Source organism: Nesoenas mayeri (genome assembly GCF_963082525.1).
Source record: "Nesoenas mayeri genome assembly, chromosome: 1".
Lineage (NCBI taxonomy): Eukaryota > Metazoa > Chordata > Aves > Columbiformes > Columbidae > Nesoenas > Nesoenas mayeri.
The window spans coordinates 82,527,214-82,554,095 of record NC_137541.1 but is presented as its reverse complement, the minus strand read 5'-3'; the positions used below and the strand labels follow the sequence as shown (position 1 = coordinate 82,554,095).

Genomic DNA, 26,882 nt, shown 5'->3' with positions numbered 1-26,882 from the left:
TCAACTGCATTCGGACCAAGTGCAAACCAGAGCTGGAAGCAGCTGATGCCTGTCAGGACCAGTTGCCCTCCAAGCAGGTTGCTGCCCTCCTTCTCAGCAGGGGCAGCCCGCAGCCTCACTTTGAAGAGCTTTATGCCCATGCCCAGCTGTGTGCCCTTGTCCAGCCAGGAGATGCTAGTCCAACACACAGCACAAAAGGCGTCATGTCCTGGCCACAGCAATATGATGTCATTGATTTCTTGTAGCACTCTCTAGACAGAGTCCAGGGAGAGGAGGACATCCATCTTTGATCTGGCAGGATGTTTCCTGCCCACATGTCCCATCCCGCCTTCCCTCTTCCCCAAGGCCCAGGGAAGCTGCTTGCTATGGGGTACAACTAGACTGCAACTTGGAGGACCCCAAAGAGGACCTTCTAGCTGGCAGAACAGGCTGCAGTAGTCCAAGAGCAAAAGAACATTGTTTCTGCTCTGGGGCTGAAGTGTTCAAATACCAAAACAAATCCAGGGACTCTGAGCAGTCCCTCTGCAGATACTTCCCTGCCAGGGCAGTGCCCGAGTGTTGCTGTTTAAATGAAACGCTCCACTCCAGGGTGCACTCTCCCAGTGGCCAAGAGCCAGTTGCTGTCTCCTGGACTTCCTCTTCACACTTCACTACTGAAAACACGCAGGGCATGCCTCAGACACAGTATGGTATTGCGAGAGCTTTTATTGTGCCCTTTGAGCATACTCCTGGATTTGGCAAAGGCCTTGCAAATGGGACAGCTTTTGCCTTGCCTTGCTGATGTGGGACAAGAGTTTCTGCTTTCTTTGCACTTGAAGGTGATACTCTTATGTGCAATCCTTATGGCTGACTGTTTAATATTCCTCTTCCTGAGAGGTGAGGCAACTGATTTCTTTCTTTGGTGTACTCCTGCCTTGCAGATGGTGATGCCTACCAGCTGTTTCTTAAGTGTGGAATATATTTTAACAATCTAGAGAATATGCCATGGAGAACTGCACTGGTTTGCTTTGCTTTGAAACTTCCTTGTTTGTGTCTACAGTCTCATATGTCAAATACTAGAGCACAGCAACCAGACAGACACATTGGGCCCCAGGCCCAATACCTGCTGCCTGTTTCCCTTTGCACAGCTGCCTATCTTTGTGGGTCACACAGCCCTGGAGGAGCTGCTCATCTTGGTCTTCTCTCTCTTCAAAATGACCTGCAAAAGGCAGTTTCATGTCCTGTCTCCTTCTCAGGTGTTTTGCAAGATAGTGCTCTGTAATCATACTTTCTTCAGCTCTTCTTGATATTTCTTTTTGGGTTTTGTCTTTCCCGACTTTCTTTTCTGGTGTGACTGATCTGAGAATTGCTTTCTTTGCTTACTTTCTATCTCAGCCTTGTAAAATATATTCTTGCATAATACAATTTTTAGTTTAAAATGTGGTGAAGAATAAAGCTAACAGTACACACCAGTGCCTACAACATACAGAGTAACCCAGATGTACAAGAGAAAACATCAACTGAAGTAGTTAATCAACAGGTCAATCACCAGAGCTGGAAGCCCTCAAACTTTACAACCATTAAGTTCCAGCCTTTGATTGTTAGTCTTGGTTTCTCAGACTCGGACATCATTAGAGCTGTGACTTCAAGCCTTTAGAACCTTGGAAAGTCATAATGTGATTTGGTAATTTGCAACAGGGTTATTTTAAATTGCAGCAGGGCCTCACACTTGCTGAATTGTCTTCTAGAACTGAAGAACAGGATGAAGTATGTTCTTGCTATTAAGCAGTGTTCAGAAATACAAGGCCAACCTTAGCAGTAAGGACTGAAACTCTTTTCTTTCTACCATTGGTTCTTTTCCATACGATAGAATAAACCAGAAATAACGATGACTCTATCTGCTCTAATAAACTGCCCATGTCACACTGTGGTGCCCTTAGAGGGAGTGGGAAGCAGAAGAGCTGAAAGTGTCCTCTCCTGCTCCTCCAGCTGTGGTCAATGCCTGTATAGATGTCAGATCACACAGACCTAAACATCTCATTCTCCACTGATGTTTAGTCCCCCTTTCTCTATGAGAGACCAACCTTTTCCTTTTCCAGACAGCATTCTGTCAAACTAAATAAGACTTTTAGTCTTTCTCCTGTAAGAGAGGACTCACATTCCTGTCACTAGCACAGCATTTTTCTGCACTCTAGTTTTCATTTACCTTTCCTGAACAGAAATGCTCTAGCCATAAAGGCATTCTAGATGAGCCAAGCCTGAGCACCAGCTTGTCTCTATTTCTGCTAGGAACACATTCCCCAAAGTTTATCATGCTCACAGGATGCAAATGGTCCATATACATCCTGTGACCAGTTTCACAGTCATTTCCACAACATGAAATTGTTGTTCCAAGCAGTCACTTTATCTCTGACTATTCCAAGCTCATGTTGGAGTAAGCTGCCTAGATCAAACCAATGCTGAAATTCTCACATTTATGCCATTGTTTAATGCTTCAAACAGACAGAAGTTTTCTCACTCTGTATAAGGGTCAGTTGACACAGCTGACAAGGACTCATACTACAATAGGATGACTACATGGGGTTTCTGTTAGAGTCTTATCTGCTTTCTTCATTTAAGACCTTACATATGTTTTTTTCTTAAACAGTATAATTTCTGATTTTCTGAAGCAATAGTCAAATATTAAATTATAATACACAATAAAAAAAATAAACAGGATATAATTATACTGATTCTTGTTTTTCTTAATGCCTACATGAAAATGTTATAGTGTTCAGAGGTGATGGGTGCTGGCTTGCCTCTCTTCAGTCAATAAAGATCCTCTGAAAGCTGAAATTCTAAGAGAGGATGTAGAGTGAAACTTTCAAAATCTCCAGAATTATTTGCAAAGCTGATGGATCATTTTAGGTATTTACAAATAAACTTGTCTTACCAATGACACTTTGCAAACAGGCACACTTGTGGAATAAAAACAAACAAACAAAAAGAAACAAAACAACAAAGAAACAAAAAAAATCCAACAAACAAACCCAAGACAGGGTGATTTTTAGTAGAGTTTGGTGTCTGGAAACCTTGGCTAGTTTTTGGATATTTTTAAATTAAATAATTTTTTAAATGTTCCACCTACATAGCTTTTACATAGTAAAATACATATTCCATCTACATAGTATTTTAGCAGTCTAAGTCTCTTTTGTTAATTTAGACTAGTCATTCTGATTTTGGCTTTGATATAAAGAATAATGCTTGGTTAATTTTCTCAGTAAAATGGAAAATGAAAGTCTAAGTCTCAGTTATGCAGGTCCAGAAGTACAAAAGAGGATTAGTTTATATTCCTGCTCATTTTTAGAATGCTTTACACTTCTAACATAGGGTAGAATAGCGTATGTAAGCCTCACATCCGTTAATGCTGATCACTCAGGCGGTAATGTGCATGTGTAATCTGCTTCTGTTCCATTCATCATTTTTGCTAAATTGTACAAATTGTACCAGAAACTCCAGACATCCTGCTTTCATCATGCACATTTAAGGTTTCACAATGGTGGAAATTGTGAAATTGCAGAAATTGTGCTGAAAAATCTCATGAAGAGCGGTTTAAAACTCTTTGGATATCTAGTCTCCTGCTCCTGTCTTCGTTAAGGAGTATGTCTGTCTGCCTTTCTACTCCAGATAGAATCACTGACATTTTGGCATCAAGAGAATATTTTGCTCTTGCTCAAGAAGATCCTGTCTCATGGTCACAATTATGCCAGCTGTTATAAAACTTGCCCTAGACAATTCTTCAGATAATAGCAATAGTTCAGCAAAGCCCTGCCCTACTGGGATAACAAAGAACTGCTGTTCTCCAGAGAAATGCAGTGACCAATAGACTCACGGGAGGCACACAGCAGTAGAGCAGATGCCCAATTTCTCATGCAAGGAAACATGGACTCCCTGCTTGGCTAACCAAATCTCCCTGTAATTTTTTTTTTCCTCTGTAGCATTGTTCGTTCACCTCAGAGAAGGGTAGTTTCTACAGCTGTGTCCATCTCTGTGAGGGACAGATATGAAATGTATTTTCTCGAATACTCACTTTTCTGTGCAGTCTCAAGTTCTGAGTATTAGTGTGTGCTTTTCCTCATGCCATAGATCTGAAGAAGAAATGAAGAAAAAAGAAAATTATTCCAGAAATGGAAACAAAACATTAATGTCAGAAAACTGAGTGGAAGAAAATATATTCTGAGGTGTAGCCTTTGTCAACAGGTCCTTCTGGCTTGTAGCTGTGAGCTCACAGGCCAAACAATCACTTAGGAAGTTGGCATGGAAGAAAAGAGCCAACACCCTGACATAACCTAGATGAAGTGCCAACCTCAAGCACAAGTGCTTATTTCTTTTGGATGGGAGCACAATTTGCCAGCTTTAAGATGCAAGTTGACCTTCTGGTTTGCTTTGAGCACATTTTGGTAGGAAACAGAAACCAGAGTATCATCACAAATCTGCTGCTGAACATGGATGCTCATACTAAAGAACAGCTGCCTCAAAGCTGTAAATCATTTTATTTAATTCTGTGTTTCATGCCTGAACTTGATATAATCGGGGATTAAATGTTCTCTATACAAAAGAAGAGTTCTAATGAAAAAATAAGTTATACAGAAGTGGCTGCATTTTCTTCAGTAATGACAGTCAGAAAGGGCAGAAGTGAGGTAAAGAGGAAGAAAGAGAATATAGTAATGAGTGAGAGAGGAACATTTTCTTGGCAATACTGTGACTGAGGAAGCTCAGATGTATCTTGATGTCTCCGCTACTTCATTTGTGTCTGCTAATTTATAAGGAAACTTTGCAAAGGAGTAGATTTTCTTCCTAGCTTGCTAGCTGCAAATGCCAGATCTTTTTCTGCCTTTTTGTTCTGATGCTTTCTACCAGCTATGACAGAAGAAATAATATATGCCAATCTGAAATTTGAAAACAGTCATGAGCTGGATAATATCACAGAGCCTGGAAATACTAAGGAAAAAGGTGTAGTATCTGTGAAACTTTTATATTTTATTCCTGCTAAAGTAGATGGGATGGGATGGGAAATGCTTTTAATTAGATGCTCAAAGGGCCTTTATTAACTTTGTTACTCTCAGAAAAATTATACTAGTTATAAATGTGTTCTGGTTCTTGTTGCTATAATTTCTGCCTGAACTTTTTAGGGTTTGGAAGGCATACCTAAAATAGTAATCTTATTATTTCAGGGAAAACCATATTACTGAGAGTTATGCTAATCTCCACAAATAGTCCTAATTGTCTAAACCTCAAAAGAATTAACTTGAACTATTTTTTAAAGTAAATGTGTTCCATTTAATTTCTCTATGCTTTTACATTCAAGTTTAGAACTGAATTAGCTTTAACTGACTCACTTTATTTCACTTCTGAAGTTCTAGCCACAATTAAGGCACTGGACTTTGAAATGGCTATATCTGTTAAAGGACTGAATGCTTTTTAAACACTGTATTTTCAATACTAATTTAAAATTAGTTTTACTTAATTTGTGTTAAATTGCTAAAGAGTACCTGTGAAGAAGAGCTCTAGATTTGAGCAGTGCAACTCATGGGAAAAGAGACCATAGAAAGTACTACGTGTTTGAGGGGATCACGCTCTGAAGAAGAGGTTGAGGTTTAAAGGCAAGAGGACAACTTGCTTGTGGTTCAGAAGGAATTGTCTGGGCAGTTCTGTGTCAAAGAATAGTGGTTTTGAATGCTATTATGTCATTGAACACTATGTGTTTTCAACATTATGTTAAGTAATGGGTTTGAACATTGATTAAATAGAACTCTGGGGCTAAAAAAAAAAAAAAAAAAAAAAAAGTAAAAATAAATCTGAACTGTCTTTTCTTTGTGTTAAGCTCTGAGTTTCTTTTCCTGTAGCATTCAATAATACCAGTATCCTCATCTCTCCAGATATCCCATGTCTGTGTTCCAGGGTAGACAACACATATTTCATTATGAGAAAGCACCATTCTGAGAGGGCACAGAACAGTCTGTGCATCGTTTCATAAACAACAAATTGAAAAAACAACAATGAATAAATATATCCATTTCAGGACCATGGGAGTACTGTACACGAAGGAGTACAGACCAAGGCCCCTTCTGCTGTGCTAGATCTAGCACAAGCAGTGAGAGGTTACGAAGTACAGTACAGTAAAAGTTTCCTAACTTTTACCTAAAGAATAGGTAAACAATTTAAAGAAATACTTGATTTATTTATACTATACTTCAAATAAAACAGCCAAAGCTAAAACTAAAAACTAGTGCTTGGTCTTGATTCATATTGCTGCCCAGAAAATATTTTGTACTTGTTTATGAAATTTCACTGTCAAATTACAGAATCTTTTTCTTTTCACATCTAAAAGCTCCAGGAAGCATGGACTAAGCTTTCAGTCTTGAGCTTGGGGCTGTGACTTTGTAGCAGTAGGAACAATTTATTTTTGCCCTTTAGTTCCAATTCATATGAGTCTATTCAACAGCCTGCCTCAAGGAGTCAAATTTTTCTTACCGTTGTTCACCAGGCACCTAATATTCAGATTCAGAGCATGTACAGAAGCACTTTGACCTTAAAAATATCCACATAGCCCAGCAGTCAATGTATCCTTAAGTCTTGTTAGATTCTATAAGGTATGTGATTCTCCTGTGCAGGCTTTATCTCTGAGTGTACCTGTCATATAACTGTGAGAATAACCTGGGAAAATAATGCAGAAGGGAGGTGTTCTTTCTCTTCCTGATGAGTCTAGGTATTTCTCTTTTATGCAATACAAAGCAGTTGGAGCACTTTCCTTAGAGTGGGGTTGCATACTGTGATGAAATGCAGTTGCAGGGAGAGTGACAGATGTAATACTTATTTAGCAAGAGTTTTGTCAGTGTCTCTTACAGCATTGTCATTTTAAAGCTGAGGAAGTATGGGCTGGATAGTAGACTGTTAGGTGGGTTGAAAACTGGCTGGACTACTGGGCTCAAAGAGGACTAACTAATGGTTCAATGTCTGTTTGGTGGCAGAGTCTCTCAGTGGTTCCCGGGGCTTAATACTGAGCCTATATTGTTTAATATCCTCAACAATGACCTGAACAATGACACAAAGTGTGTCTTCAGCACATTTATAATTACACTAAACTAGGGGTGGCAGCTGATGTTACCAAGTGGTAGAGTTTCAGTACAAAGGAACCCTGAGAAACTTGAGGACTGGGTGAGCAGAAATCCCATGAAGCTTCACAAGTTTTTGGGCACTGAGGCTCGACTAATCCCAGGCCTTGGTACAGACTGGGAACAGGCAGGCTTCAAAGGCCTCTACTGGGAGGAATCTGGGTTTTATGGTGAGTGGGAGGTTGAATATAAACCAGCAGTGATCTGTGTCCCCATTCAAGACAACACCCATTGCTCAATCTTTTTTTACCTGTTCATCAGGCGAAATTCATCAACTTGAGTTTCTATAAAGAGAGGTCTTGTACAACGTTCTGCCAGGATCACTTCAGTACAGAAGCTGACCACAGGTTATTTGTAGAAGAGGCACACTAAAGTTTCCATTCCTGTTCCTTCAGCTTGGCACACTAAATTTCACTTTCTACTCCTTCAGCAATACAGTCTCCAGTTTTAAATCACTTTTTCTAGGCTAGCTACTTCCTCTCCACATTCCCATTCTACTGCCTTTATTGGATTAACTCAATCTGGTTGCAGCTTTCCACAATGTCCATATAGTGGCAATTTTAATATGTGCATGAGATTTAGTGCTTCCCTGACAAACAGAATGCTTTTTCTCCCTCCTTCAATGCATCTTAACCCATGAAATCTTACAGGTCCTATAAACAAAGTGTCTTTTGGATGGCCCCCATGCTTAAAATTTCTTTTGCTCAGGAAAAGATTGCTCTTTTTTCTCCTCATTGAGTGCTAATTTATGTATCTAGGCTATAACCCTTATTACAGAAAAATTCGCTGTGAATTCCTAGCTAGAAATCTCAAGCTATCATAAAGGACTGGAGGAGTTTACTACAGCCTTCAGTTTAACCAGATTACCACAGATACATGACACACATTAAAAATTACAACCATACAGTGCATATTTGTTTTCGGCTTCCAACAATCAACTTTCTAGATTTTGCAATATCTTGCTTTCCCGGTATCTTTTTTACCACAGTCCTTCTTACCTTTGAAAGGACAAAGGCTGTCCACATTCTCCACTAAGCTGTTGTGATCTCTCACTCTCTTTGTTTCGGCATCTTTTGCTGGTGCAGAGACTCTTCAGCAAAAATATACAACTGTAAAGTAAAAACAATTATTTATTGACCAGTGCACCACAGAGATGGCTGTGATTTAATGAAGCTAATGTGTTCACTGTTGGCTTAGAACTGCACATCTATGTCATGACTGAATTATTCCCAGGGCCTTCTACTTCGTCCCATTCTTGCTGGCCGATAGTCCTGATTTTGCTCACATTGTGCCTGGCATTGTTGGCGGCTCTGGTGACCCTGGCAGTTTTACGTAAGTACTAATGTGTTTCTATTTGTGGGGGGCGGGGCTCAAGCTATCGAATAACATCGGACTGACATCTCTTTCTGTGTCTATCTATAACATCAAACTGCCACGTCTATCTGTGTCCCACCCTTTCTGAAGGACAGCACTGAAAATTTCTTATTGTGAATTTCAGTTTTCCAGATTCCCAAGTACTACAGGACACAACTTAGAGACCTCAAAATGACAAAGAATGAACTGCATGCAAATTTCTCAAGTATGCTACAGGCAATAGGAAATCAACTGTGCTTGGAAGGGGAAACCAACCTTAAAAATAATGGTAAATCAACAAGTTTTGATAAGGGCTTATCTTTCAATATAGCAAGGAAGGAAATGAGATGTGTCTACTGTAGCTATTCAGGTCTGTCTCCTGAGGTGAGCTTGTGTCTTCTCGGATGTGACTGCATAGAAAGCAGGCAATGAGCATCTCTGCCTCATACAGCGCCTGGAAAGACGTGCCCAGCCTGGCCACATGTGCACTGGTGTGGGGCCTGGCAGTGGTACCAGGGTTTCAGGATTTAGTTTCTATAAGAAAAGGGTTCTGTGGGTTGCCTTATGGACATGCCAGTTCCTGACAGCACTCATTCAGAGAACTCTACAACATGCTCATCTGCATCTCATAGACAATTTTACAGTGATGCCTGGGAGTTAAACAACTTACTGCACTCTGGGAACAGCAGTCCACACACAAGGACAGTGTGCTTGTACCCACCCCAGGCAAGACTGGAGTCTCTCAAAGTTAGAAGTGATGTGTGCCGAAGCATAGCTAAATCAACCAGGGAGTTCACTCCCTGTCTCTTGACTGTGTCCAGTGCAGGTCTGTTTCTGAAGTCAGTTTGCCCAGCTTGGCTATTTAAGTGGCATCTAGCAATGAGCCAGCCACAGAATTAGTTCTCTTCAGAAATTATAGTCTGAGGAGTAGGACATCGGGCAAAGGCATCCTACTGTGACTGTTAGGAGAGGTGATTTCATTTGTCTGTACATTGTTCCACAGACAAGTTAATTGTCTATAGATCTCCCTTTTAGTCAATTAAGAGAAATTAATAATGCAAAGATACAGTCTGTTTCCTCCCAAGAAAGACACCCGAAATGACAGAAAAAGCATGCGTGAAACATATCTACTTCTATCCATTGACTAAAATGGGCAACCTGATAAGTTGACTTGTACCACCTTTGTAGACTCCTAAAATGAGGCAAAATAAATCCCATTTGCAAGTCCTGAATATCCTCTCAGTGCTAAAGGAATGGGAGAGATAGTGGGATGATTCAGTTTTCATCTCTTTCATTACTTTCACCTTCTTGGACCACAGTGGGATTTTGACTGAATGAAGATTGTCTCAAACATCTACAGTCCCTACAGATCTTGTTGTCACAGGTCAACAGTGATGTTCTTGGAGGGACAGCCTGGGAACAGAAATGAGGTAATGGTTTTTCTTTTCCAGGCCAGAAGTGTGTACTCTGCCCTACAAACTGGAATTGGGAAGGTGGCAATACATGTTACTACTACGGCAAGGAAGCAAAGTCATGGGAACAGAGTCGCCAGTTTTGTTCCGCTCAAAACTCTACTCTTCTTCTGATAAAAGAGGCAGAGAAGCTGGTATGGACTGGCTTCTTACTCTGTTTAGCATGGATGAAATTTGTGCACCCTGTCAGCTACTCAATTCACATGAAATGTTCTTAAATGGCATTGCGAGCAGGAGTTTTTCTACAGTGATTGGGTTGTCCTGGGCAGTGCTAGGACTAGGGTCATCACCACACAAGTCACTACCCTCCAAGCCCATGGCAGCTGGAGACAGCTCATCTTGCCACGGCTTGCCGTGACTGCCTACTTACTGGGATGACTGGTGAATGCAGGTTCATGGTTGCTTTGTTGAGGGCAATGATTTCACTAATTTAACAAGTATTAGAGTTTCATACAAGGACTTGGTAAGACATCAGCGTGAAAACCTGGTCTCCCCATACGCAAACCATAGTCCTCCCCATTTTGTGCAAGTTCTTTGCACAAAAGTTGTTCTCATCTTTTAAATCAAAACTAAAACACTTGGCAGAGAGTTGCTGAAATCTGGCTTAATCTTTTAATAAATGAAAACAAACTGAGGTGGGAAGAGAAAATGCCAGGTTTAGAGCGAAATAGCACTTTTGCCTCTGGATGCCAGCAGACATATTGGCAGGCTGAAGGCAAAAAAGATGCACCAGGAGCTAGAAGTCAGGGATGGGCCTGTCTGCTCTCCAGGACTTGACAAATGCCAGTTCCCCTCTCACTGAGCTGCAGGCCATTATGTTTCTCCTGAAAGAAAAGAGGACCAGCTTTATTCTCACCCTACCAAACTGGCAACAGTAAAGGTTGTGAGGTGCAGTCCGTTCTAGCTGTCTTAATCACAGCATTGAGAGGCATGAGGGAAAAGAGAAAATGGAGAAGTGCACTGGCAGTGACAATAAGGAAGGAGGAGAAAAACAGGAAAAAAACTCAATTCCTATCTTCAGAGAATTCCCTCAATCAGCAGTAAGACAGACAGCATTATTTAAGATTACGTTCTTACCTGTTCTGCTCAGAGTATTTTTTAACAACAAGATATCATTAAATGCTTAATTTTAAGACGTCCTCTGGTTGCCACGGTCCAGGTTTCAGCAATAAGTAAACGATGCTAGAACCAAGTGTGAAAGTTTAACAAATCAAACCAAACAGCTTCCTGCAGAGGCTTCCTTTTCACTGTTGACAAATGCTAAGGACAGAAAGGGGGGAGAACAATCCAGTGTTTCACCCAGGGGGCTTAAATCAGGTTGATGAGGATGACGCTGCCCTTCAGAGCTATAAATGTATCTTCTCTTCCATTAAAAACAGCTCTACTATCCCTTCTCCTTTCATACTAGACTTTTCCACTACGAGTAGATATTGTTCTGACAGATTAACAATTTGTGGCACTTATGTTCTTTAAGCAATTTCCATCAATGTTTGCAACTTCTGAGCCTAAACATGTATTTGTTATATCTTACTGAATATCTGTTTCGAATTGTGCTTACTCTATGTAGGAACTGGTAAAAAAAAATCCTAAAAGTCAATTCTGGATTGGATTAACATTTAGAGACAAACAGAGAGACTGGTATTGGGAAGACAACACAGCTCTTACAAAAGAACAAAAGTCTTGGTAAGTGGGCAGCTTTCCTGAAGTACATACAGTTGGTCCTCGCCCATATGGAACTCCCAGTTTCTCTGACACAAAGGGACCATTGAGCAGCCAACTTTTATGCAGCCAGGACTGCTTGGAGGGTGATCTAAGCAATACTACTGGGCAGGGGGTGGGAAATGTTTATTTCTGCAATTTAGTTTCAGATTGACCATGAATGTTGTATGATTCTCTTGTATTTGACATCTTGTTTCAGTGAGGACACATGGAAAAAACCCCAATGGAAAGGTGTTTCATTTCATGCTTTCTGATTTTATACTCCTTTATTTTTATATAAGACATCGTTTACTCTCTGGAATAATTTCTCTTTGGTTTATCATGTTATTTCAGAAATACAATATATTTTTCTTCTCACTTTCAAACCTGCTTTCACAATTTTCCTTTTCATTATTAGGCAGTCTCCTCTTAACATTTCTGTTGAAACAGCCACTGACACTCTCCAGTCAGTACCCAGGAGTTGGCGTTTCTTACTGTCAGGTACAAGAAATAGTTTAGGATCCACTGTAGAGTCTGCAAGGGGTGCTTGTTGGCATGTTCAGGACAGGGTCACCCTCCTAGGAGTTGGCGCACAATGTCACTAAACACTTTATTTCTTTCTTGGAAGTATATATTCTTTGTGAAAGCCACGTAAATAATTCTTGCAAAGACAGCTCTTTTTGGAAGGGACAAAGGAGCAACCATTTGGATGAGGTAAGATGTAACAATGAAGATTTTTCTTTCTTAGGACAAGACTGGATAGCGTCTTTCAATACTGTGGATATTTTTATTATCATACCATATATAGCCAGCGATGCAAACAAGAGCTCTACTATATCTGTGAAAAGCCTGCCATCCGATTACAGAGACGTAACAACCATTGGCAGGAGGACTGGTTTATCAGATCAAAATGACTATGAGAAGCTAGAAGACATTCTGCAAGGTTGGAATATATTATTTTGTATTTCAGGACTATCACATGAGAATGTAAATATCTTGGATCGGACCTATTGTATTTCCTCTTTTAATTCTCTTTCAGATGTACGTAAAAATATCTTCATACTAAAGAAATGGGCATGGTGATGGACTCCAGGAGTGACCCAAGTCTGTTGTTCCAGATACAAAACTGCCAAATGATTACTCAGTTTTAACCAATACAAGTGATGGACAAAATGACCAAAAGTGATGGCCAGGAAAGAAAGCACAGTGACTATGCAAACATGTAAAGATACTGCTCCTCTCCCAGCATCCAATGATACAGTCCTAAAAACTGTACAGCTGTCACATAACACAAGTTATGAGGATTGAACATCTCTATTCAGGAGACACTTCTGATGGATTGTTGATCTGATTACTTTAATACACTACTAGACCAAATAATACAACACACAAACACAGTTATCCTCAGGTGGGCCAAGGTGTTCCCAAACTGTATTAATATTCTTGTATTTGCTCTGAAGTGCAGGGATTCATAGTTCTCACAAGTACTTGTGCATGTTTCACATGATAAGATATCCTTCAGTATCCTTCATCTGCGAATGTCTAGCTCTCTTCCATGATCTATAATTCTTCCTGGCACTGTTAGTTCTCTTTCTTCTTTTTTTTTTTTTTCTTTTTCTTTTTCTGCTCTTCTTTTCTAATTTTCTACTTTATTGGTCTGTTGCAAGATTGCAGGAATTACACTAGGGTTCAGTCAAAGGTATGAACAGAACCTCCTCTTATGTATTTTTGTGATATTTCCTGGAATGCCATACTTCTACCTTAATGCACTGAGCAAAGGTCTACAAACTCAACCATGGTGAAAATACCCCAAGCATGGTTAAAGAGCAAAATGTCTCCCTCCACATCTCCATAAAACAATGACAGGCAAGCTGAAATAAGACACCTCTGTTCCATAAGAGTGTTTTGATTTGAGAAAGAAGTCCACGAGCTCCTAGCTTGATCCCCTCTGGAGGCTTGTGTATTCTTTGTGGATTGCATCCCAGATTATTTATCGTGGATCATGTATCACTGGTGTAACAGCTGGCCTTCTAAAGTGTTAGTCCTTCCCTTCAAGTGCTGTTCTAGTGTCTCAGTGATCTCAGCACTACACAGCAGTTTCTTATCACCAACATGAGCATTTCGGGTGTTATTTTCGAATACCAATTTCATGCTCCAGAAACCTTAGTGGATTTCTCTTCCTTTCTGCTGTTTACACTCATCACTTGCATGTCTAATGTAACATGTCCTAGCTGCTCCTCTCAGTTCTTCTCCCAGTGGTTTCTGTCTTTCGAGGTGAAAATGCAGATTGTTTCTGTCCTGCAGTGCAGACACAGCCCTGGTGACTTCCCAGAGTGTCTCACAGCATTCATACCGGATACACTGATATAAGAAATCTCATGTGGAAGGTATCCTGAGTGGTATTCATGGCTCATTCTTTCTTGATAATGAATGGCTTTGCTGTAATTTGGAAGAAAAATTAAAAACAACAACAACAGCACTCTGATCTTCTTCTCTTTTACATTACAGTGACTGTGAGGAAACAGGAAAGATATTTCCAGGATGTTTTTTTTCATTAATAAGTCATGCCTAAGAGCAGAGGCGTGAATCCTAGATGTTTCAGCAGTTTGTTGAAAACAAACAAACAGAGATTGACAGCTCCCTGCACTGATAGGCAGGCACAAGGCTACATCGTACCTTGCTGTGGCCTTGACATTTTGAGTCAATTTACAGTCAGCCCAAGAGCAATCTCTGGTGCAGTGAATGTATTTGTAACTCTAAAGGCAGGTGGGGTCCGAGTACAGTTTCACAGTGCACCATGCTACTGGAACAGAAAGAGGTAGCTTCTTGTCCTCCTCCAAAAATAATGACTGAAACACTCACACACACACATACACACAAAAATTGACCCCAGAGAAGAAAGGAAGGAAAGAAAGGAAGCAAGCAGTGTCCTACCATTCACTACAGGCATTTGAGTGCTGCAGCAAACAACCCTGTCCAGCAAGGCTGCAACTAGCAAGGGACGCAACCAGGTAGGGTTTAAGGATGTGCTGACTGTGTTCCCTTTTCCATTGAAATGAGCTTTTCCTTACAGGGGAAGAGACATAGAAATGTATCGTTTGTGTGTTGGCTGAGATGGCATTTTTGAGTCACAGTTCCATACAACAGTGTGTTTCCCAAGTCTAAAATTCACTCCTCCCAGCATCCCCTCCACCACAGTCATAAACTCTATCTAATGCAATTTGCAAGATCACATTTTGGTTAATAAACACAGCTGTTTTGTCCAGGCTGCTGACATTTATATACAGGCTGTGTTCAAATGGAGACCCAAACTTCCTGCTTTACTTTACCTTTCTTATAACTGTTGTCTGAAAGAACAAGAAATTTTGTCTGCCCTGGATCCTTACAAAAACAGAGAGAGACTATGACGGTGAAACTCCATCTTAACCCTTTTGCTACTTCTGTTCTTGCAGCAGGATCTGTTTTAAAATATTACCAAAAAAAACCAAACCAAACCAAACCAAAACAGAACAACGAATCAACCACACAACAAAACTCCTTATAGAATTCAGAGTTAGAAAAATAACACAAGAAAATTATTTTGCTTCCTGTTTTCTCTCTAGAAGTAAAAATCATGTTGGAGAAAAGTTTCCCCAAAGGAGATTCATTACCTGCTTGAGAAGTTGTTGCTAAGACTGAAGAGGTTACTGTCACAAAAACGTACAACAAATTTGGTAGTAGTGCTTGACTACCAGTTCTCTGCAGAAAAGCCCTTTTTACACTAAAGTTCCAACATACAGTTTTCGGGCTCAATAGACAAGGATTTTTGCACCATATTTAGCATGAGTTTATGAGTATATTATAGATACACCATGAATACACAGTGAATGCTACTCCTTGCACCCTTAATTCCCAACCCTTACCTCATGCCTTCTCTTTGGATATGGATAAAATATAATTTAAAAAATGCATGCAACCGGATATATTTCTGCTCTGGAAAATATCTATAATCTGCACAGCAAGGCAGAAAGAATATCCCAGTCATTAGAGTGTATTTCCAGTCTGTTGATATTATTTTGCAAATGGGAGACTCTAAGCTTTACACAAAAGAGCAAGAACAGTTACTCCAGAAATTCCTGTCTTGCAATTTCCTTGTGACTCAAGCCTGTCACCATGACGTGACTCATCATGTCTGGGCAAGTGCTCTGTTAAGGAGTGTGGGTCACTGGAGATGTTTAAGAACTACAGCTCAGCACTGGAACAAGGCACTGCAAAGAAACAGAGATGGAGAATGAAGATGGATAAGCCACTTCTGCACAGTGACTTCTGCACACAGCACAGCAGCAGAGAGGTCCTCAGAACCTCAGAGAGGTTTCTCTGACACAGGCTGAGTGATCGCATGAATCCTGCCAAGCTCTTGCCCTGACCAACCTTTCAGCTCAGCTTTTCCCCTTTTAGCATATATTTCAGTTAATTTTTGTAAAATAATTTAATTTTTTTTCATAGCACTGTATGGAATTGTAGCCGATTGCTTTCAGTGCAGCTGATACATCAAGAGATATCTTTCATACCTTAACTCAAAACAGTGATTATTTATAGAACATCTTATTTTTAGGAGGTAGAAAATCCTGATGTTTGCTGTATTTATAGGGTCAGATCAGGCGCATTTTTAAATGAAATAGTCTTAGGTTCCAACCAGGAACAAAGACTCCTGATCTTCATATTCAGGAAGAGAACACCCATTCTTGACAGTTTCACTTTAACTCTTAGATGTGTTTTCAATATACTACAGTTTTACTATGACACGGTAATCAGGACAGAGCCAGCTTCCTCTGTGGTTTCACTGAAAATGCTGAAATGTGAACCATTCCCATCGCCTCAGCATTGGTCTCACTGCAGTGTGCCCCTACTCCCAAAGTACTGCTATTGCAGGAAAGAAGTGTGACAGGCTGGAGATGGAGGATGAGGAAGGTTACACTGCTTTAAATTTACGACCTACAGCTTCAGTTATTACTCCTGGATACTTGAGCAGCAAGAAATGTTCTGCATTTAAGGCTCCAGCCAGTTGTGTTACAGTAGACAGTAAGTACAGACGGAAATTAACTTTTCTATCTATATGAGGGTATAACATGCATTTGCAGGTTCATGATGGTTGCTTTAAAATCTTTCTAAACTTCATAGTATATTCTTAGATAAATGTTCATAGAAATAGCAGAGAGAATAATCATTATGTCTTGTGTGCTGTTTATGATGACAGATGATATTTTTTCCACAGCCTATCTTAACTCCAATTATTTTTGTCCATTTGCTTCAACACAAATGACAAATCACACCTTCCTACTTTTTTTTTTTTTTTCTTTTTGGAAGGAAGGCACTATATTTTTATGAAATAATGTAGGCCCTGGAAATGGAAGCAATTTCCTTAGCTATGGGGAGTAAAAAGGTGCCTTGTTTATCAGTCTTAACAGTTAATATAAGCTCTGATAGGGGCATATATTTTTACTTGTTTATACTTAACGTTTCCCAATAAAGAGCCTGAGTGTTAACTAAGGTAGTGGATTATGCTCATAGAATGCCTGAGACCATAAAATGATGACTACAGCACTGTTACTCCTGCTCATAAATTCACCACAAGGCTTACTGCTGAAATAAATATCATTTCTGCTATTTGCAGGTTGAATAGAGCAAAGACTAAATTAACATCACTCTGGTGCTGTCTGGAAAAGATCTAGGGCTATATATTGAGAAAGACGACTTGAACAAAGAGGGTGGAGGAGAAACTGTTGAGAAGCGGCAGCCAGAAAACCAATGATAAAATATTAGGGAGCGTGATCTAGGGACAGAGCTTCTCAGAAAGAAACTGGTTGGCAAGCTCAGAAAACTTTCTAAATGGTCTTTTGATTTGCACAGAGAACACATATAGTAGACAGTCTTATGACCAAATCAGGTTGGGAGGGACCTTTATGGTTCATCTTTTCCAATCTTTTGCTCAAAAGGGCCAGCTCTAATGTCTGATCAAGTCACTCAGGGCCTTGTCCACTTGAGTTTTGGAAACCTCCAGGGATGAAGATCTCACAGCCTCTCTGGGACTTGTTCCATTGTTGCAGGGGAAGAATTCTTTCTCCTTACATCTAATCAGAAGTTTCCCTGAAGCAACACGTGACTGTTATATTGCGTCCTTTTGCTGTGCCTCTCTGAGAAGAGTCTGACTTCATCTATAAAGCCCTTTTAGGTAGTGGAGGGCTGAAATTAGGTTCTCCATAGCACCCTCTTCTCAAGACTAAACAAGCCTAGGTCCTTCAGCCTCTCTATAGCGCCCTGACCAACTCATTGTTCCTCTGATGGACTCCTTGCAGTTAGCTGACATTTCTCTTGAACTGGGAAGCTCAGTACTGGACACAGTATCCCAGATGTGGCTTCATGATTGTCAAGTAGAGTGGAATAATCACTTCTCTCGACCTACTGGCTGCAGTCTTGTTGATGCAGCCCAATGCTGATCAGCTTTCACTGCTGCAAGGACACACTTGAGGACTCACATTAAACTTGTCCACCAGGACCCTGAACCATAGCTGCTCTCTAGCCAGTCGGTCCCCTGCCTTTACTGGTGCAGAGAGATGCTGGTACAGAGAGATACTGGTGCAGAGAGACTAAAGGTGCTGGTCTTCACATTTGCCTTCATTCCTAGGATTTTTAGGTCACTTTAACAGGAAGACCTACCCTCTTGGCATATCAATCACCACCATGATGTGGTGTTATCTGCAGTTTCTTCAAATTACCTTAACTGGTGAGAGTTAAGGTAATGTCCCTTAACTTGGGCGATGTAAATTTTAGTTGCCAAGTCTATCTGGACTTCTAGGAACCTCTGGAGGGCAATTCTTCTGACCTAACAAAAGGTTAGTTCTCTGGAGGTCCTTGCTCTGATGCACTGGACTCAAGTAATACTTTTCAATTAACTTGAACACTTTAAATACCTGTGAAAGTGTATTACAAAAAATTTCAGAGCACTGCTTCATGAAAGGGAAAAAAGCATGTATATATATATATATACATATATATATATATATATATATATCTACACAAGAAAATAATGAAGAGAATCTGCTATAGAGCAACCAAGCTCCGAGTGTAACAGGTTAAAAAGACAGATAAAGTAACTGGCTAACTGATATTTCTCACTGCGATTATTGCTTTAATAAGGGTTTGCCTCATGAACAACTACTGTGTGTTCATGTCTTCTAATGAATATTTATAATATATGGTAAAAGAGATATGTGTCTGTTATCATCAAATCTCTTTGAAGGTATATGCAAGTTAATTTGTCAGTCAAACAAAAATAATGGAGAAGATTGTTTTCTCCTTGCATATCATGAAAGCATTGATCCACAAAATGTTTTAATGAACAAGAATAGCACTTACCTTGACATTTGTGAGTATATTAAAGATTGCATGAACAAATAACAGGAAATAAACATAACTTTAAGCACTACAACTGAACTGAACCATGACATTTTAATTTCCATAAGCCTTGGATCTTCTAGTTACTTGCATCAATGACACAGCAGAGCCTCTAGGACTTTGTTCTTGGGTTTGACTTCTTACTGCTATTTTGTTTCTGTGAGCTACACTCTATGGTGTTTTTTAGAAGCAAGTCATTTGCAAAATTGATCCCATTTGAGATTCTTCCTTTTCTTGTTAAACAGCAGTATGTGTGTATACATATATATAGATATATATATGTATATGTATATATATATGTATAAAAAAGAAAATATTTTAATCAGGGGAAAATCAGCTGAAAATCAGCTATAAAATTCTTGAGAACTCTATTCTTGATTTGACATTGAACCTCAATGAAAAACTGGAGAAAGAGCCTGAAGAAATAGGCACAGTTTAATGTTCAAACATTGCAATCATTTAAAAATCCCAATCACATGTTCCAGAATTAATTATCCAAAGCTAGACGGTAATTTTTCCCTCTCAAGGTGGAGAAATCTTAGATACTGTGGGAACTGCAAAATCTAATCTGTTTACCTGCTTCATGAGAAGTTTTACTTTAAAATATTAAAGCCACTGTTAATAGACATTCTCAGAGAATAAACAGATATTTCTCAAAATGACTGCATGAAATTCAGAACAGCAATAACAAAAACTGTAGTAAGAAAAAAAAAAGAGGCTCTGCAGATGGGAAAAAGATGAACTGGCAATGTCAGAGAGGAGGTAATACCACTGTGTGGTGAGGAGAGATGCTGGTTTTGTTGCTGAATGTGGTTTTTGTTTGTTTCAGGAGCCTCTGCCACATCTCCTATATGGCGGCCAGTGGCCTTTGCTTTCCTCGCTTTGTGCCTGGTGCTGCTGATAGGGCTGGTAGCCCTGCTGGCCTTGTGTAAGTACTGTAGAGTCCCAAACTGCTGCTGTGGGAGCGATTTCCAGCTGTACAACTGCTTCTACTGCCCCTGCAGACAGTCCCACAACAGAAATAACACAGCAAGAAGGGCAATAGTGTGGCTCTCCCACAGCAGTTGTCCCACAGCTGAGTGTCAGTACACATAACTTACACTCAGTAATATCTGCATTTACAGCTACCATAACTCTAAGGGTTACACTAATGCAAGATCTAAACCTAACTAGCCCTAACCCTTAACCTTAACCCTAACCTTAATGACCCTAATCCTAACACTAAAGCTAATGCCCAACCCTACTTCTATCCTTAAACATAAACCCAACCCAAATCCCAATCCTAATCCTAAATCCCTAACCCTAACCATAACCCTAAGGGTTACGCTAATGCAAGACCTAAACCTAACTAACCCTAACCCCTAACCTTAACCCTAACCTCAGTGACACTAATTCTAACACTAAAGATAATCCCCAACCCTATTCCAATCCTTAATCATAAACCTAATCCCAACCCTAATCCTAATCCTAAATCTCTAAACCTTGCCCTAAAACCTAACCCTAACACTAACCTAAGCCTAACACTAGCTCTAACCCTAACTGCTGACTAATCCTAACCCTAAACCTAACTCTAAACCCTGACCCTAACCCATGGCTGAAACACTTCGCTTTCACAGCTAGAAGCTAACCTCATTGGCCGTACTATCTGGGTAACAGTGCCCCCCTGTGGCTAATACCGGAATATTTCGCAATTACAGTTCCCTCTTTTTCTTGGATTGTAAACTTTTTGCAGGGAGGGCAAACCTGACATCAAAGTGTGGTGACTGATGCATTTGCCTAACGAATACAGCAGATTTTCCACAGCAACATTTTAATTAAAAAACAAAGCTGATGCCACATTACATTTGGAAGGAGAGAAAGGCTTTACCTGGCTTCTCTTTTTTGGCAGGAGGGAAGCAGTTGTAAGTACCCAAGATAAACACTCAAGGTGGTCTGTGTCATCACAGAAATGTTAGCTCAGAAGCAGTTCTTCATATTTCTAATCTGACACCTGCCCTTTCCTCCCCACCATTCAAAGATGGACTACCACCAATCCCAGATAAACTCATCTGTAACTTTGTGCAGCTGACTATTGAAAATCTTCAAGGGCCCTCACCTTCCCAGGTGACCTTTTCCAGAGCTGCACAGCTCTCCTGGTGAAGAAAATGTGGATGATGTACACACAATGGTGGGCATACATATGAAGTAGAAAAAAAAAAAAAATAAAATGCCAAAAGCTACAAATTAAAGCTAGAATTAAAACTACAATTTTTAAAAAACAATCTTTAATAAACACTTCCATGCCTTTCAGTTTTTCAGATTTCCAAAGATCCTGAGGAAGGAAAAAAGCTGCAGGAAATGAGGGAAGCATTGTGTTTTGAAAGGAAGGAGAAAAATGGTAAATATTGTTGTTATGTAAATAAACATAAATCACCCTCTTTTCAGAGCCCACTGACTGAAAGACTATAGAATCACAGGGGAAAGGTCTCATCAGTTAGGATCTTTTTTAACTGTGGTAGTATTTGAGATATGGATATGTGAACACTAACATGAAAAACAACTTGTCTCTCATCCCTCAAGAGTTCAGCTGACTCATGACTGCACTTAATCTTTTTTCAGTCAAACCAGTAGTTAAAGGCTCTGTATTCCTTGCAGCTCTGCATAATACTCTCTCTGATTTTTAGAAACAAGCTGTGCTCTCTGTCCAGCAAGCTGGCAAAACAGCGGAGCTGACAACTGCTTCTACATTTCAAAGCAGAAGAAAACATGGAAGCAAAGCCAGGAGTTCTGTTCCTCAAGAAACTCCACTCTTCTTGTAATAAAAGACAAAGCAAAGATGGTACAGTCTTAACTTCCTGCATTCTTTTATGTCATGTGTTTTAACTTACAGCAATCCTGCAGGCAGAAAATAGTTTAGTCATTTACAGTGCATGTATTTAGTTTTCTCTGAATCAAGTAGTCCTCCTGCAAGTCACAAGATTGTAATGACTTGCAACACTTCCTAAATTGCGTGCTGTGAGAAGCAGTGAAATTATCTATTAAGATAAACAGAATAAGCCATTGTACAAAATACCTTAGTTAGTTAATACTTCACAGAGAAAATAAAATGCATATTATTAGCATGAAGGAGAGACCCAGCACACAGAATGCATGTTTTTGTTATCTCTTTCCACAAGTTTTATTACTGAGGGGTCCCAGTGTCAAAATCTGGAGAGCAGATGATTCACCATGGTCCTGTTTGCACATCGCAGTGCAATGTGACTAAAACAGGTTGCTTTCTGGCCTTGTGTTAGACCCTCAAAGAGTGGTGGTAATGACGGCATAAAGGCTAGACAGCAGAAGATTATATTGTGATGACTGGGAAAGGTTTATGAAATTAATAATTTTAATTAGACTTGCTAATTTGGGTGTATTTTTCTGACTAATGAAAAATATGTAATTTGCTGTCAACCATATTTCCCTTTTTGTACATAGATATATGGGAACCTCTTTTTCAACAGCTGTTAAGCGTACACAAAGCCCAAATATCCTTATTTTCTTGTTGCTACCTAAAACTTTCAAAAGGAAAGAAGTTTCCTTGGAAATATGCCTCATTTTTCCAGATGAAGTTAATTTCAGTTGAGGGTTCTCAGCATTTTTATTTTCAGGCACAAAGGCTGTCCTTCTGGATTATTTTATTTAAGTGAAAATCAGATGGGAAGGGAAAAATTGAAAGGGGAGAAACAGTTTATTATTGAATTTAGCAGCATCCTGAGGACAGAATCACAGATCACACTGTTGGGAGACACCTGAACACTACATCTTCAATGCTGAGTTCCAGAGGTGATTTTGGTATGCTATATGAGTCTTTGGCTAGTTTGATTCCAGATGTCTGGGTGCTTGCTTTTTCTTCTGTGTTTTATATATGTAGCTGCAGCCACACTGAGGCCAGATCAGTTTAAGCCAGATAGGCTTCTTATATTTTGGATGAGTCCCTAAACATGCTACTGAGCAATAGTAGAGTATCTGGAGGATCTGAACAGGCTAAGATGCTGAGAAACCTCTTGGGTAGCACTTAAACACCTAGGTGCCTAAGCACAGGTTTCTAGGGTGATCTGAAATGCCCAGGGGTATTCTCTTTGACCTCCAAATAATGCCTCAGCAAGGCACAGCTGTCCCATAGGTTCTGGGTCTTGTCTGTCAGCCATATGTAAAGACCTCAGACAGGTTGGAGAATCTCAAAAGGTGCTAGGGGCCTGTATTTAGGCAATAGGCTCTGTCCTCTAGGCTGGGATTCATCTCACCTACCTTCAAGCACCTACAGTGTAAGTGATTTGCAACTTCAGAGCTACTTCCTCAGGCTCCGTTACAGCCGGTGGGAGATCTGGCCAGTCACTGTTCAGTAACATCCCACGGGGTGAGATGAACCACTTCTGAGGCTCCATTGGATCTGTTGGCCAGATCTCTGCTGACTCTAATTAGGGCTTAAACAGCACTCGCATGTCTACATCTGAACCATAGATAACTAAAGACAGCGTAGACACCTAAAGGCAGACTAGAAAAACCTGTGTGGGGTTTTTTTGTTTGGTTGGTTGGGTTTTTTGTTTAGTTGTTTTTTTCTTTAAAGAAGCAGTGTTTTTACACATCCATGTTACATTTGTCTTGTGACAATTCAATAAACAATGGGATTCAAATGATCCTATAATCAGAGCAGTCAGTACTGCCTCATGGAATACAAGCATAGACAACAGGTTACCCTCCTATTGAGTAAGAATTACTTCCTTTGGTTGCAGAACCTTCACAGCTGGAAGATACAGGAGCTTAGATCTTATTTTTGAAATATTGTTGTGATGATTTTCTCATACCTACAGATTTCTCTGCCACAGGATTCACAGTTTTACTGGGTTGGATTATCATACATATCTGAAAGGAACAGTTGGTACTGGGAGGATGGAACATCTTTTTCAAAAGAAGTGACAAATTGGTAAGCATTCATAACTTAAGACCAGTGAGGGTCTATTCAATGGGCCCCATAAATTATATGAAACTTGTGTTTCCTCTTACTTTCCCATGTTTGTCATACATGCAATGACAAAGGAGCATGGAGACCATAGTATCTCCTATGGACCTCCGAATTAGTGTCCTGTATAAGGAACAATGGGTGGCAAAATACAGCTCTATCACAGGCACCAGACCAAAAGGACCACCTAGGACAGATAAAATAGCTCTAAGGGGGGAAATAAATCTACATTCCAGTGTCAAATAAGTATGATTACAAATGGTCCAAATATAGATCACATTATTTTATCAGGACATAATTAACCCATATCTTTTAATTTGCTAGGGTTATGTTATATGACAACTTCTTCTGTGCCTCCCTATACGGACAGATTATTTATGCCAGCCACTCCTGTTCAACAAAGCAATTATGGATTTGTGAGAAAGGGGCTGTTCATTTCACCTGAAGAAGCATTGCAAGAAGGGATGTGGGATTTGCCACTGTGAGATACCAACATTAGGAACTGCAAATTTTAGATATATTTTTGTTTGTTTGTCATGCAATTTTCTCATAATTGTGACACAAATGGACAGGTCATTAGGGACTAAATCTTCTTTGTCTGCATTCTCCCTCACAGGCTCACAAATGAGAGGGAAAATAAGCTACAAAGCTAAAAACTACATGCCTGGGAAGAAACTTTAAAGAATTAGCTACAGTCAAACAATGATCCTTCCATGACTCTCCAGACTGACAACCACACATTCTCACAGATCTCTATATTTCTTGAGCTTCAGTCAGTTTTTTACACTAACACCTGGCAGTCATAAACCAGTCCAACTACATCCTTGATAATTCTACTTGCTGAATTACGTACTGTACACACTAACTACCATCCACACATAATCCTCTTCTAGATTAGTTTGCTTAGGCATGCCTTCTTTCCTAAATCCAGTCTTCCAACTGTTCCCCTGTTTGAGCTACAGGGATACAGAACTAACACAAGGTCTATTTATCCATAAAATTATTTTCATATATGCATTAATATTTATAGAGATAAAAGGACATTTGTGAGAAGACTAGAGGGAATCCCTAGAAGAAATGTCTGTGAAAATTAGAGTCAAATATCATGGTTAGATTAAAACATTACCTGAATAACTTCAGTGATGTCATAACATCGATTGTGATAAAAATAGCAGTGAGGATAATAATTATGTGCTCCATTCAGAGTTACACACAATCAGTACTCAAACTGATGCAGAATCTATTTCCACAGATCTTAGTTGAGCTCTTGCATTATATCCACACTGTTTGGGATCTCTGGAACCCAAGGTACATACTACGCGTGTGTTATTAAAGCACTTGTCATGCTTCTTGAAATAAAATTATGCAGTCACTTTTCTTGATGGAGTTCCATTGCATGAGTTCTTTGAAGCTTTGTATGTCAGCATCTGTTTTGTATCGTATATGCATATATTCTTTATGTGTATATACACCTTGTATCCATGTGTATACACCTTAGTATCTGGAGACTTTCCATAAAATAAATGAAAAAAATAATAAGGTGTCTTTAATATTCAGTATTTCCCTGGAAAATATTTTCAAAGACTGAAGCATTTCCTTGGCAAAAAATGAATCCTTCTTCCTAATGTGCCAAAATATGTTTTTGAACTGAAGAAATTAGTTATACTCAGCAGAGCCAAGACATGACCGATGGGCACAAGTACTGGTTAAACTATCTAGAATTCCTTTCTATTGCAGTTAGAAGTGCAAGGTACAATGCACGAAAGGTATGTTTCATGTGTTTCAACCCATTTAACTTGAAAAAAAATAATAATTAACAGCAGGCATCTAAGCTGGCACATTTTACTCATTTTTCTTCCCATAAATTAACACTTGATTTTTTTTCTGGTGATCTGCTATACACCTTGGCTTGGTGGCTGCATTGTTAAAAGAAATGTTAGTGTCTGGGTTTCTTGCTGACTGCTGGATGTGACTTTTTAGGGAGCATTCACTATTATTGCAGCAACGTCAGGTCAGTGGTGATAACTTGCAGTGTACATTTCTTTAGTTTCTATGGCTGGATGATCTTTATAGACTATTTCCATAACTTTATACAGTAAACTCCATTTGGTCTCAGCCCAAATCTTGGCCCCAGCAGCTTGGAAAGAGCTTTTTCCCTATTACCAGTGACTTATTTCACAGGGAAGAATTTCTAGTATGTAGTACTGGAAATTCAATCAAATCCACTGTTTCATTCAGTCTGCCTTCTATCTCAGATGCTGCCAGCATTCTGCTGACGACACATGTATGGAGCCCAAGACACAAGCTGCTCAAGGAGGCCCACTGTCTCTGGGGACAGTGGAGGACCACAATCTTTCCATGGCACTGGGAAGTTCAGAGAAGCAGTTCATCTGAAGCATGTGTTGTATGGAAAATAAAACCTAGTATTGTGTATTAAGTGTGAGAGTACCAAAGCCTTGGTAGAAACTGAGAAATCATAAATCTTGAAAGGTTTGGGAACTAAAGAGAAGTTGTCATCTTCAACATCCCTTCAAACAGGACATGGACAGTGAAAAAGCTAGAGGTGAAGTCAATAAAGGGGGAATGAGCCCTGCAGTGCCATTCTGAAGTGGAAGGAGCATAACAGCTTCATATTTGCCCATCTACTATGAGATTACCAAGACAGTGAAATGAGAGGAGCCTAAATGTCAGCTACAGAACAGAAAAAAGCAGAGTTCATGGGTGCCAGGAAAGTGGGTTCAGAAATAAAAGAGTTGAATCAAACTCCCTGCTGCACGGTGCATATTCATGTCCCACACTACACTCTCTGCTCCA

The 26,882-nt window shown here is 39.8% G+C and overlaps 2 protein-coding genes across 3 annotated transcripts; both read left to right on the top strand.

The window, feature by feature from the left end:
• Positions 1-4,880: 4,880 nt before the first annotated feature.
• On the top strand, positions 4,881-12,739 carry LOC308040484 (C-type lectin domain family 12 member A-like; the record flags this gene model as incomplete). Its single annotated transcript, XM_080344524.1, has 8 exons — positions 4,881-4,971; positions 8,367-8,465; positions 8,632-8,775; positions 9,938-10,092; positions 11,526-11,641; positions 12,075-12,157; positions 12,405-12,599; positions 12,696-12,739. The coding sequence occupies 8 exons, from the start codon at positions 4,881-4,883 to the stop codon at positions 12,737-12,739; spliced, it is 927 nt and encodes a 308-aa protein (XP_080200650.1).
• A 3,851-nt stretch (positions 12,740-16,590) lies between these two features.
• Positions 16,591-25,487, top strand: LOC308040815 (natural killer cells antigen CD94-like; the record flags this gene model as incomplete). Of its 2 annotated transcripts, none has more annotated exons than XM_080345167.1 (6): positions 16,591-16,717; positions 19,920-20,018; positions 21,381-21,467; positions 21,754-21,908; positions 23,920-24,032; positions 24,685-25,487. In XM_080345167.1, 6 exons carry the CDS (start codon positions 16,591-16,593, stop codon positions 24,719-24,721), a joined length of 618 nt encoding a protein of 205 aa, XP_080201293.1. In that variant the 3' UTR covers positions 24,722-25,487. The 2 variants fall into 2 exon arrangements, with proteins under 2 accessions (XP_080201293.1, XP_080201292.1); XM_080345166.1 differs by having other exon boundaries at positions 24,393-25,487.
• Between the last annotated feature and the right edge of the window lie 1,395 nt (positions 25,488-26,882).